This window comes from Esox lucius, chromosome 19 (assembly GCF_011004845.1).
Source record: "Esox lucius isolate fEsoLuc1 chromosome 19, fEsoLuc1.pri, whole genome shotgun sequence".
Taxonomy (NCBI): Eukaryota; Metazoa; Chordata; class Actinopteri; order Esociformes; family Esocidae; genus Esox; species Esox lucius.
This window is the reverse complement of record NC_047587.1, coordinates 13176095-13189788: the sequence shown is the minus strand read 5'-3', so window position 1 is coordinate 13189788 and position 13694 is coordinate 13176095. Positions and strand designations below refer to the sequence as shown.

The 13694-nt window shown below is 43.6% G+C and overlaps 1 protein-coding gene across 2 annotated transcripts in view; it reads right to left on the bottom strand.

Annotated features, from left to right (window-relative positions):
* Positions 1-13256, bottom strand: part of LOC105029723 (potassium voltage-gated channel subfamily D member 2) — an 84363-nt gene extending 71107 nt beyond the window's left edge. The window contains exons 1-2 of one of the 2 annotated variants that reach the window (XM_010903229.5): positions 12754-13256; positions 11233-12450 (exon numbers count right to left, since the gene is read on the bottom strand). In XM_010903229.5, the coding sequence (XP_010901531.1) occupies positions 11233-12344 (1112 nt within the window). In that variant the 5' untranslated portion in view covers positions 12345-12450; positions 12754-13256. The remainder of the gene's footprint in view (positions 1-11232; positions 12451-12753) is intronic. The other variant, XM_010903230.5, reaches the window with a different exon arrangement.
* Positions 13257-13694: the final 438 nt, after the last annotated feature.

The following is a 13694-nucleotide window of genomic DNA, read 5'->3' as shown; positions in this document are numbered from 1 at the left end:
TGTTACTGCCACGTCCAACCGTGACGTTCGTGTTTTGCATAAAGGACTTTAATTTGATTTGCCATAAGGGGTCTTAATAAGAGTGCAGAGCCACAATGATGACGGTTATATACTGTTGGGCTGGGTAGTACTGCTTTACGAGCCTTTACAGGGGGTCTCCCTCTCCACGCTCATAGAGGGATTCGTAGGGGGTCCGAGTGACCCCGAGTCACTACATTCACAACCTTGTGTGTGGGAAAGTGTGGAAAAAATGACACAGACTAGAATAAAACCAGAGCTATTTTGGTGGAGACTACAAAAGAGAAGGGGATTGGAGAATCTTTTAGGTTTTTATTTTTATTTTAGTTGAACGGTTTTGAGTTTAAGCTTGGCTTCTTAGACATGACACCTTCTAAAACTAGACTGCTCAGATCAAGCAAACTTTGTTCTAAAACGAGACTGTACGACTCAAGCAAGCTTTGTTCTAAAGTTAGACCATTCAGATCAAGCAGTAGTCGCGTCGCGTCTCACTGCGTGACCCGAAATGTGTACCCACTTGGGTACCCAGCACCAGGATTCAGAAACACGGTGTCAGTTGGGGGCTGTGTCATGACACACAATTAACTGTGACCTTTATGTGCTCCCCAGACGGACTTAGAGTGGCTGTAGTGTGACAAGGGGTGTGATGTGGTGTGCCTGTAGCCTCCACGCCCCAGTAGTCTTGTCTTCCTCTCCACTTTGGTTCTCCTGCCTCTCTCCTCTCCCCCTCTTCTCTATCCCTGTCCGTGTCTCCTCCACGCCCCACTAGGTTTGAGGGTCTCTCTCTCTCCTCCCTCATCCTTCCCCCGTCCCTGTCTCCTCTCTCGTCCTTCCCCATCCATCTCTCCTCTCTCGTCCTTCGCCATCCCTCTCTCCTCTCTTGTCCTTCCCCATCCCTCTCTCCTCTCTTGTCCTTCCCCATCCCTCTCTCCTCTCTTGTCCTTCCCCATCCCTCTCTCCTCTCTCGTCCTTCTCCGTCCCTCTCTCCTCTCTCTTCCTTCCCCATCCCTCTCTCCTCTCTCGTCCTTCCCCATCCATCTCTCCTCTCTCGTCCTTCCCCATCCCTCTCTCCTCTCTTGTCCTTCCCCATCCCTCTCTCCTCTCTTGTCCTTCCCCATCCCTCTCTCCTCTCTTGTCCTTCCCCATCCCTCTCTCCTCTCTTGTCCTTCTCCGTCCCTCTCTCCTCTCTCGTCCTTCGCCATCCCTCTCTCCTCTCTCTTCCTTCCCCATCCCTCTCTCCTCTCTTGTCCTTCCCCATCCCTCTCTCCTCTCTCGTCCTTCCCCATCCATCTCTCCTCTCTCGTCCTTCCCCGTCCCTCTCTCCTCTCTCGTCCTTCCCCATCCCTCTCTCCTCTCTTGTCCTTCCCCATCCCTCTCTCCTCTCTCGTCCTTCCCCATCCCTCTCTCCTCTCTTGTCCTTCCCCATCCCTCTCTCCTCTCTTGTCCTTCTCCGTCCCTCTCTCCTCTCTCGTCCTTCGCCATCCCTCTCTCCTCTCTCTTCCTTCCCCATCCCTCTCTCCTCTCTTGTCCTTCCCCATCCCTCTCTCCTCTCTCGTCCTTCCCCATCCATCTCTCCTCTCTCGTCCTTCCCCGTCCCTCTCTCCTCTCTCGTCCTTCCCCATCCCTCTCTCCTCTCTCGTCCTTCCCCGTCCCTCTCTCCTCTCTCGTCCTTCCCTCTCTCCTCTCTCGTCCTTCCCCATCCCTCTCTTCTCTCCTGCACAGTGTGTTTTTGCTTGACCTGGGTCATTTTCACAGTCTCAGCGGTGCACTCCATTACACATTAAATCACTTAAGAGATCTGAAGCACCAACAAAACCTCCCTGTGCAGCTCATTCACTGCCTGGCCACCCAAACTTATTTCTCTGGCTACGTTAAGCTCACTGACCTTTTCTCTATATTTTTGATTTTTTTGTGCACATTGGCTAACCAGAGTCTCCAGCTGATGTAAGTAAAACAAAAAATATATGCATCTGTGTACAGGAAGACTCTTCTTCAAACCAGAACAAACAACGTTTCAAATTGTAATTTATACTGAAATAAACCTAAGAGAGCGAATGTAGACGCAACCAAACCATTGTCTTTATTTGTACTTGCACAAGAGCACCGTTTGTGCAGTGATTTTCATCGAACGCTTTTGGTAATGTTCACAATGACTTCACTCATGTCGGATCGAACCAGAAGTGTCCCGGTGGAAAAGTGTTCATGTCATTGGAGGACAGAGGTGTAAAAAGTACAAAGTAAAAGTATTCAACTGGGTTCGGCGGTGTTCACCACTTTTGGGAAGTATCTAATTAAGATCTAAATAACCAGGTAAAGGGAGTTCAAAACTAACTAGTGATCAATTAAATAAAAAGGAAGAGTGTAAATTATCAATTAAGGACACTGATGAGTTATGAACTCTGTTTACATGGTCATTTAACCCTTCTTTAGGAACTTCCCAAAACTGGTGAACACAGCCGAGTACTTCTACTTTGTACTTTTTACACCCCTGTTGGAGGAGAATCTGCAATGCTGTCGGACTAGGTTGTCCCATCCCATGTGTTGGATTTTTTTCCACCTTATGAGTTGCCTTTCCTGTGCGTTATCAGAAACGGAAGTAGATGAAACACAGCAGAAGGTGCTGATGTGGAGCATTTACCTACTGGATAGCAACATGAACACATAGATCACGGTCAATATGTTCATGGTAAAAGTACACAATCAAAGTTTATGATTTCTGTAATGGAACAGCTGTCTTTACTTATGCTACAACAATTTTTCATGCCTCATTTATTGCATTACCGTCCTTATGCACATTTGAATATGATTCTGGCCATTAACAGCCGCTAAGGGTTAGATTTAAACTTCTCGTTGGTGATTCTTCTACTTGTGGTGCGGTACACGGACTGAATCAAACTCTTACTTCACAGTTCTCCGTATTGTTATGTTGTACATGGCCTGAATCAAATTACTCCTACACGATTATTCTTGATGTTATGCAGTACATGGACTGAATCAAACTCCTCCAGGGTGATTAATCTTGTTGTTATGCGGTACATGGACTGAATTCAACTCCTCCAGGGTGATTCATCTTGTTGTTATGCGGTACATGGACTGAATTCAACTCCTCCAGGGTGATTCATCTTCTTGTTATGCAGTACATGGACTGAATCAAACACCCAGGGGTGATTCTTCTTGTTGTTCTGCGGTACATGGACTGAATCAAACACCCCCTGGGTGATTTGTATTGTCGTTATTCGGTAGAGGAACTGTGATCATCAATTAATATGCTCGGTACGAAACCACACAACACGTGTTCACACTGCTTTACTGTAGACAAAGCAAAGATTCCACTCAAAGCAAACTCTGAAATGCCTGTAGAGGGATGTCAATACAATCTAATGATGACTAATCTGATAATGGTACGTCCTTTAAAGCGTCACATTTCCTTGTGCGGGTGGGTATGAGGAAATGTGTATCACATGTGCATGACGTGTGTGGGCTCAGGCATCAAGGGATCTGACATTACAGATGACAACCCTGGAGCAGTTGGGGTTAAATTAGATTCTCAAGGGCAAATGGGCAGACTTCTTCCCCGATCTTGCCAGCTTCAATATAGAAAGGAGCGAATCTCACCACTGGGGCTACCAGCTGCCCACTGTATAATGTGGCTCTGTTTCCATGTAGGTCAGCTACAAATAGCTCTACCCCATCTACATTTTGGATTGTGTAGGTCCAGAAGGGATATAGAAATAGAGCCTATATTTACAATCGTATGGATCTAAACAGATCTGGTAATGCAGTCTAGGTAAAGGGTTTTATAGATCCAAAAGGGTTTTAGGATTGTGAGGTGGACAGAGCCTTGCTCTACTGTGTTTACTATTTACGTTTCTCATTGACATCTGAGGTCATTTAGCGAAACGTTCTCATCCAGACACACATAGTGATTTCACACGTCACCAGACCATATCCTTGCTTCCCCGTGGGAGTCAAACCCGCTAAGCTGACATTGCAAGCGCAGTGCTTGACCAAGCTGGCCTGTAGGTGGCTCTGAATCCGAACCTCCACTGCCTTACTAAAACACTAAATGTAACCCTACACAGAGACATGTTATATCTCAGCTTCGGTAGAAAGAAAAGGGAAACAACGTTATGCTCTGTCTCTTACTTCCCTGCTGTATCTCACCAATACCAATGATGACTCTTAAATGATTCACCGTACCACATACGGCAACCCCTTTACGATATCAAAATCAATCAAAAGTCACATCGCAGTGCCGTATCAAATGTATATTTCAGCAGTAGCCGGGCCTGGTACAGTAACTAGCGTGTCTCAAGGGTAGGGAAACCTTGGAGCTGACACACAACTTCTCAGCAGAAGAAGATGTCTTCCACTTATTTTTCTTTTATGGTATACCCCAGAGCAGCTCTTCTTCTTCCGTGGTATGTCCCCGAGCAACACAGAGATTATGCTCCATGAAAGGGAGGGATAAGTAGGTGTATGTTTCTCAGGACTAACTGGAGAGGCTATAGTCAGTACTGAAGAGTGGTAAGCCAGTTTCGGGGTAACCTCCCCACAGGTCACAACCAGTGGTGTGACACCCACAACACACAAACACACAAACACACACACACACAGAGAAAATGCAGAAGTATAACACACAGGATCCCAGTGCAACTGACTTTGTTCTCAAGGCTCCCATACAATTGTATCTACCTCCTTCTCTCTTCCTTTCATATATCTCTCCTTCTCCCAAAGTCCTCTGTTTCTCCCTCCACACTCTCTCTCTCTATATGGCTCTGTTTCTCACTCTCTTATCCCTCTCATTCGGAATGCTTGGCAAGTGGCTGAAGGGATGGGAACTGGCTCTTCTCCCTTGTTATCTGCACGTCTGCTCCGGCATGATCAATGGCCCAGCAGTGGGTGGGGTGGGGTGTCTAGTCACTGTCCTGTTGTTACATGGGATCCGAGGAGAAGGTCTAGGAGGAGGAGTAGGAGGGACGAGGAGCGAATAACAGAATAAAGGATGGTAGAGAGAGGAGGATGTGTATGTAGAAAAAAAAGACTGAAAGGAAATGGTGCTGAGATACAGTAGAACTGTAGTTAGAAGGTGCTCCTTGCTAACGAAATAGTAAACACATAGTGTAAAGATAGAAAATGCACCGAGGCACTTTTTAAATTGTTACTTTAAGATGCCATTATTCCTGGTTATGGTGTGTTCAGTTGTGACAAAAGTACTAAACTCTGATGCATTTTAGCGGCATAACGTTTTCCCGGGTGTATAGAAGACAATGAACCCAAAACAAATGCTGACACTTGAGAGTTTATGTATTTTTACTGCATGTCACAGCTAAAATACATGTATAAATAGTTATTTCAGTGCCGTGGTCTATCTCATTTTATATCAAGTAAATATTGTAATAAGTTCAGTAGCTGGCTTGGTGGATAAGATCTAAGGCGCTATTTTCTAGCCACAAGCTGACCACCACAGCCAAGGTTCAAGCTCAGGGGGCACTTGAAATTGTCTACCATCCACAGGAGGGGGCGGCATCATCAGCAGGGATTTCTTGATCTCATCACATTCTAGTGACTCCCACAGGTGGCTCAGGTGCGTGCAAAGCTAACTGATGTTACCAAGTGAATGAGCATGCGCTCACATGCACTGACCCATGGGGCTCCCTGGTTGGAAGAGCGGTGCGGACAAAAAGCTGAATGGCTCAACAGCAATGCCTGCTAGGAAGGCTAGCTGTGACTTTCCACTCATCCAAATCCTTTGGAAGTTGGTAAGTTGAGACAAAGCCGTGTCCAATCACAAAACTGGAGTAGAGAAAATATTGGATTAAAAATACAATAACACATAGTTTTTGCAGCAATTGATTATAGTTTTTTTTAGCAGTTCTTTATTATAGATTTCTTTTTTTAACCAGTTATTGATTATAGATTGTTTTCAGCATTTATTAATTATAGAGAGCTTGTGGTGACAAAGGAATCAAAAAGAATTGTTAATGGAGGTCGTCTCTACTGTCGTTCTCATAAAATCCCAGCTATCTCCCCTGGAATAGGATATGTCTGTGTCCCAAATTGTACCCTATTCCCTACACAAAGCACTACTTTAGACTAGGGCCCCCTACACAGAGATCAGGGTACCATTTGTGATGCAGGCTATATTTCTCTGAACCACGTTAATATTCATATCAGACCTGGACAAGGATTCAGTTAACTTTGATCAATTTGTTCCCATGCTGTGCTTTGAAACAGACTGATATACACACACAGGCAAACTCTGAATCTGTCCTTATATAACGGATGCCTTAAATAACAGTATGAAGGTTACAGAAGGGTATTTTCTGAGCTATTTTCTCTCCATAGAAGATAATGATGATTACACTCGGTCAATACCTTTATCGGGGGGAGGGGCAAAAAAGGTGTGATCAACCAAAGCAATGTTAAAGTGACACTCACAGAATTGCTGTTGTACTGTAAGTGGTCACTGCAGGGCTGGCAGCTATACTCAGATAGTACCATGAAGGGGAATATTATCAACAGGCTACGAAGACCTCCCTTACGCCATCTGAATAACAATTCATCCTTAAATAAGGCAATGAATAGATGCTTTGGATCCCTTTTAGCATGTTTCTCATGGCAGGAGAATGATCTTGCAGCAACAGGATGTGACACGTTATGTGGATTGACATTTCTGTAGGGGTTGAATGCATTTTTCCCCTGACGACCTTAAGTGGTAATTACAAACTTTAGAAGTGTCTTTAAATTACATCACGTGTGCATGTTCCGCTGTGTTTGAAAATTCCTGCCACAATGGGATGATCAAATTACGATCCCGTAACTGTATCCTTAGACAGCCCTGGGGAGGTTAGCCTGAGGAGAAATGCCGTTAGGTGACGGTTTAAAGTAGTGTCTTTCTTAAATATAATATCCATGGAAATGTAGGCACATCCATTGTGCTGAATTTCAATTATTTTTGGACTGCTACAATGGTTTAGAGAGACAGCTCTGCGATAGCATTAGACTGTTAGCTGCTACCTAGCCCATAGCCATTAGCCAGACACCTGTTTCTAGCCCAGCCAAGTAGATGAGGAGGAGCAAATGGTAGTCTAAAACACACATTATTTTACATACACATTTTCTTTTGTGGTCTCAGTGCTTTGTTTCACTGGCCTTATTCTATTTATTTATGTTTATTATCTTTTTTTAAATTATTATAACAATAAAATAAGCATGCATCTGACCTCTGTATCATTTTCAGGCAACATGAATTGAATGAATTGAATGAACAGAATTATTTTTTTTATTTTAGTGCTACAATGTTTATTCACCTTCTCTCAAGCCAGTCAGTGGCAGCGCAAGGGGTTAGGCATCAGGGTCAATGTCATTTCCAGGTTTAGGCATCAGGGTCAATGTCATTTCAAGGGTTAGGCATCAGGGTCAATGTCATTTCAAGGGTTAGGCATCAGGGTCAATGTCATTTCAAGGGTTAGGCATCAGGGTCAATGTCATTTCAAGGGTTAGGCATCAGGGTCAATGTCATTTCAAGGGTAAGGCATCAGGGTCAATGTCATTTCAAGGGTTAGGCATCAAGGTCAATGTCATTTCAAGGGTTAGGCATCAGGGTCAATGTCATTTCAAGGGTTAGGCATCAGGGTCAATGTCATTTCAAGGGTAAGGCATCAGGGTCAATGTCATTTCAAGGGTTAGGCATCAGGGTCAATGTCATTTCAAGGGTAAGGCATCAGGGTCAATGTCATTTCAAGGGTTAGGCATCAGGGTCAATGTCATTTCAAGGGTTAGGCATCAGGGTCAATGTCATTTCAAGGGTTAGGCATCAGGGTCAATGTCATTTCAAGGGTTAGGCATCAGGGTCAATGTCATTTCAAGGGTAAGGCATCAGGGTCAATGTCATTTCAAGGGTTAGGCATCAGGGTCAATGTCATTTCAAGGGTAAGGCACAGGGTCAATGTCATTTCAAGGGTTAGGCATCAAGGTCAATGTCATTTCAAGGGTAAGGCACAGGGTCAATGTCATTTCAAGGGTAAGGCACAGGGTCAATGTCATTTCAATTCAGGCGACATAGGCCTATTGTTAATTCAGTGAATTTAAATTAAAGACATTGTTTTATAGAGGTGGGAATTGAGACTAGTGGAATAATATAGCCTTAGCAATCCTCTACAGTATGACATGCCTCCAATACTTGTAGTAATATAATCACATATTATCATCAATAATTAAAGATTTTAATAAATTCACAGCACAGCACTGCTTGGAATTTGAACAATGTTAAGCCTTCACAATGACACTCTTCCCTCTGACTCTTCACAGGTCACCACTATAAAACATGATGTGGTCTCAGTCAGCCTTCCTTGTAAAATAAGGTTTGGTTCTGATGCAACAGAGTCTGTCTCTATAATCCTTATAAATGACTTGTAAATGGTGACGGATGAACATGAAACGCTACGGCAGATATTGCACACAGCTGGCCTCCAATTTAAGGGACAATTTCCTACTCTAAATCTGTTGGATGGACTTGCTGGTTGCTCCGGACAGACAGCCTGCCGACTGGTTTCAGTTTAGATAGATGAAAACAAACAGCCTGTATCTGATCTCTCAGCCGTTACAGTAGCTTTGCTTCCATGTTGAGCCCATATTAAATCAACAAGACCGTATCGGTCATCATATTTGCGTGTCAAGATCATTAGTTCCCTCAGGCATTACAATATGACAAGAATATGGACATATTGTCACCATTCTACTGATATTATATTTCTCAGTGGCAGGATTTCTCGTTCTCTCTCTCTGTCTGTTGCTCGCTCTCTCACTCAAACTATCTCTCTCCCACCATCTCTTTTTGCATCTCTCTCCCTCTCTTTCACTCCTACTTCATCCTTGTCAGTTGTAAGAATTCTCTGTGCTCATTCGTCCAAGGAGCACCTAACTTCAATTTTTAAAGAGTTTTTCAGTTACACTCTAAACCTGAACGAGCCAGTAGAAGAGGTGCCAAAGGAACTGTCAAAAAATTTATCTTGTCAACTTTTTCTCTTTTTACACAAATAGCAACGCATATGAGAGAAGTGAAGTGATCAAAGTAACAACCAGGGTATTTTTAACACACCAATTAGAAACGGTCTGATTGTTTCTATTGATGCGAGTTTTTTTGCACTTCGGTCAGGAACGCCGACGCACCCACGTTATCTTTTGGCATGCTATTATTTTGGCGACAGTAGCACGACACAAAACAGAAGCACAGGAACCGACGCTGGCGGTAAGCGCAGCGTTGACGGAAATGCAAGGGACGTTTTCAGCACCTAGGAGAGCGACGTGGCACCAAACCCACGAAATCCTCAAGGTCCGCGTGCAACGGAGTGCAGAGAGAAAGTGAAACAATCTGGCTCAGTGAACAATCATTCATAAGAGTGGATGAATGTATCAGTGCGCCCATCAATATACATTAACTGAAATAATCGCCATAACCATGATTGATTAATATATGCCGCATCAGCACATTCATCCAACTCGCGTTGTTCATTGGCATGAAATTAAAATGTAAGCGTTGCTCTATCCCACACTGGGAAAACAACGTATGGTAGAGAGAGATAGACCTAGGGGAAGGAATAGCAATAGCCCTAGATCTTTTAGGCTGCACCCCATTAAATTAGTCAGTTCATTAGACCTGTGTTGTATGCCAGTTTTCCCAAAACTGTGGAATTGAATACCGGTTAGCGAGAGAAACTAGGACAGAAAAATTTGTTCTTGGCTTGTGAAACGCTTAAAAGCAATTGTTAGAAAACCGAGTGGTTTAAGGTTTTCTGAAAATGTTGCTCACAAAAGCCAAAAAGCAATATATAAAAAGTGTATTATTTTGGAACCACTTATGTTGTACTTCAGTTCACTAAATCGTTTTAGGAAAAACAATAATAATAAGAGCACCTCAGTGTGTGAAAATTGACCCACTCATTATCTACTTCACTATACTTATAATACGTGATTGTAAATAGTATTAAATAGTACTAAGCACTATTGTAATACTACTTAGTAGTGTACTAATGTCCAACATAAGGGGTTCCAAAATAATCCTAAATAATGCCTATTAAGTATATTGCTTTTTTGGCTGGGGCTGGAAGACATATGTTGCTGTTTCCTTTACAATCCTCAGTACCCATTATAACAGAGTGGAAGGGACCAGGCACTGGGTATAGGCCTAATAGATCATCATAAATGAGGTAGTTATTTCCTACGCAGACAATATTCCACAAGTATTACCCAATGATCTTCCTTGGGTTTTTCCTGAACCTTTCAATACCTTTCAGGTGCATTTCCATACCAGATACATTTTTGACACAGTCATGCTGCAGTTTAAAAAGCAATAATTTGTAGTTGATTAGACCTACTATGTTGCTTTTTTAAGAAAAATGATTAAACACACCCTCTTAAACTAATACATACATACACACTCCCCGGCCACTTTATTAGGGACACCTATCTACTATCGGGTAGGACCCCCTCATTTTGGTTCATTGCATTTCAAGGTTCATTGAGTTCACACATAAGCAAACAGTGGTTATTTGAGTACTTGTGGCCTTTCTGTCAGCTTAAATGAGTCTGGACATTCTCCTCCAACACATTAACAAGCTGCAGTTCTGTTCGCCCACAGAACTGCAGCTCACTAGAGGTTTTCTGTTAATTGCACCATTCTCCACGAACTCGAGAGAATGCAGTGTGTTAAAATCACAGGAGGTTTCTGACATGCCAAAACCACCAGCCTTGGCACATGCCACGGTCAAAGTCGGTAACACCAAGCTTCTTCCCTTGTCCAATGACTGGTGGAACAACTACTGAACCTCTTGGCCATGTCTGTATATATATTGAGTTGCAGCCACATGACTCGCTGTTTGACTATTTGTGTTAACAAGCAGGTTTATCTAATAAAGCAGCAGCTAAGGCTAATAATCCAATGTTCGGGAAACATTTCTATTAGCTAAACCAACTTAAAATCATTTTTTTCATCAAATATCAATCCTTGTGATTAGAACATACGAATATAAAGCAATTAGGATAGGCACATGTGCCTCAGTGCGGAAGAATAGTTTAGAAGCTAAAGGCATGAGGAAAGAAGGATGTGATTCGTGACTTTGGTGTAGCCTCGCTCTACCAAGGAACAGATTGGTACCCAAGCTCATTTAGATACACTGAACACATTCACCGTCTCCAACAGGCCGCACCTACCCCAGCGTTGTCATGGTGACTATGGTGTACCAGAAAGCAGCGGGAATGCTGGTGAATTTGCTGGAGGTGGAGCCCTTTTCCGCATAGAACATCACAGTGGCGAAGATAATGATGGCCATGGTGAGAGAGAAGAGAAGGAAGCCTAGCTCAGAGGCGCAACTCTTCAGCGTGTAGCCAAGGATACGCAGGCCCGCGGAGTGGCGGGAAAATTTGAAAATCCTGAAAACTCGGAAGACCCTGAGGGTGACGAACGCACCGCTCACTTGGTCGTTATCTGTCATGACCAGGCCGATGTAATAAGGCATGATGGCGACCACGTCTATTATGCTCATCACACTCTTCATGAAGTTATACCGGCTTGGCGCCGCGATTAACCTTAACAGGTACTCGACCGTGAAGATCATGACGCAGGCGGTGTCAAGGCAGAAGAAGGCCAACGCATAACGGTCACCGCATGAAATCTCCTTGGCGCGGTTTGGTAGCGTTCCACACGGCACTGTCTCCACCACATTGGCCATGACCGATATGGCAATGAAAAACCCGGTCACATAATACAGTACGAGGGCCGTGGTGCTTGTGTGTGGGTTCTCAAAAGCCCGCCACATGTACTCCCGAAAGGTCATGTTTAACGGAGCTACATCTTCTTTCTCGTCGTCCTCGTCGTCTTGCAGCCTCTCTTGGTTCTCGCGCCGTCTGTCCTTGTACTCCTCATAGCAACAGTCGCCAATAATCTCGGGTATGATACCGAAAAACGACAACTCTTCATCATATGCTGCAATACACTCCTGCCGCGGGTAGTGCAGTTTGCCGGTGCGATAGAAATTCAGAATGTGTCTAAAGATGTCAGGGTCACGATCAAAAAAGTACTCGTTTGTCTCCTCATGGAAAAAAAAATCCCTCTCGGTGCTCCCCAGTAAAGTGTCCGGATAGCGTTCCAAAGTGTTACTCCATGTTTGGAACTTCTGACCACTTACATTGAGGACGAGAAGTCCCTGGTCTTGTGATTTCTTCTTTTCCCGAGGAGGAACGGGCATAGGACGGGTCGCTACCGGCATCCACCCAATAGCCGCCGCGCGTGCGAATGGAAGCCATGCAGCCACTCCAGCTGCCATGGTGACCAGTTAGAACGACCCGGTGTGTTCGGGTGTGTTTTGAACAACCGCGCTGCTTACCAAAACCCCAATGCTATGGCTTGGCAATTGATGGGTGCAAAGACATCTAGAGGGAACAATACAAAATATCAGAATACCATTTGCAAAGCAATATATTACAAATATGAAATATGCCTATGATGGCTATATGACATAGTTTAATATGGCTCTTAGGCCAGTGTTTTAAAATGTTATTGCCTGAATCACAAAGATGTGTTTTAATCTGTCATATAATGGGGTTGTGGGGGTAGAGCCTGGCTATCACTACATGGATATTCAATGGAACTTGTGAGGGGAAAAAACGCAAAAGCACCACACACAAAGAAATAAGCAAAAGCCATAATACATATATAATTTCTTTAAAGCTTACCTTAACTTATCTTGAAAGTGTACTCGTTAAACCAATAAGTCTGTTGGTTCTAAGATCGTAAAAGGCAAATAGTTCTGCTTCCACCTGCTTCACCTACTTAAACGAGCAGAGAAAGACAAAAAAAAAAAACGGTGTAAATAATGGTGCATCAACAAGTTAGAGATCTAGCCTGTAGTTGCAGCGGTCTCATTCAATCATTAAAAAAAATACACATCCCATCCAGCGATCTTTTCATTTCAATCACCCCTTAAACAAGTAACGGTTTGGCATTGCTGTTTCTCTAGTGCGGTGCCTATATCGTCCGATGCAGCTGCTCTGCAATAAAAGCGAAACTCTGCTCTTCTCACATCCACTGACTGACTGCAAGACCACCCCCTCGGCCTCGGAAACCCAGCGAGCGTGCGAGAGAAAAGCAGACTGACAAAGATGCAGCTCTGCAAGAAAGGAGTGGTCTCCACGCACATTAGAATTTTCCACAACTGGCGACTCGTTAAAAAAATGAATTAATGATTGCGCTAAAAGGAACCTAATAAATGCTGGCTCAACATCCAAAACCTTTGGTGAAAGTTGTCGCAAATTGTGTGCCGAGTCGTTTTGGACCTCCGAAATAATTTGTGAAATCCTGCGTTGGTTGTGGGTGACAGTTGAGTCCAAGATTTGTATAACTAGTGTTCCGCTTGTTGTTAACGTTCGTTATGTAATGTTATAACATTTGGCATTCGGTTGAATTGTTTAATATGCGCATGGGGTATTATACCATGAATTTGGCCGAGTAGCCTTGTAATGGGTTTTATAATAAGCAACAAATACATAAACTATTACCGAGAGGGATTGTAGGGACCTAAAGGGGTTTGCTGAAGTTTCCCTGATTCTTGGATGAAAAAAAAATCGATTGTAATGCATTCACTGAACAGGTTCTTCATTAGCCTCTCGTGGACGCA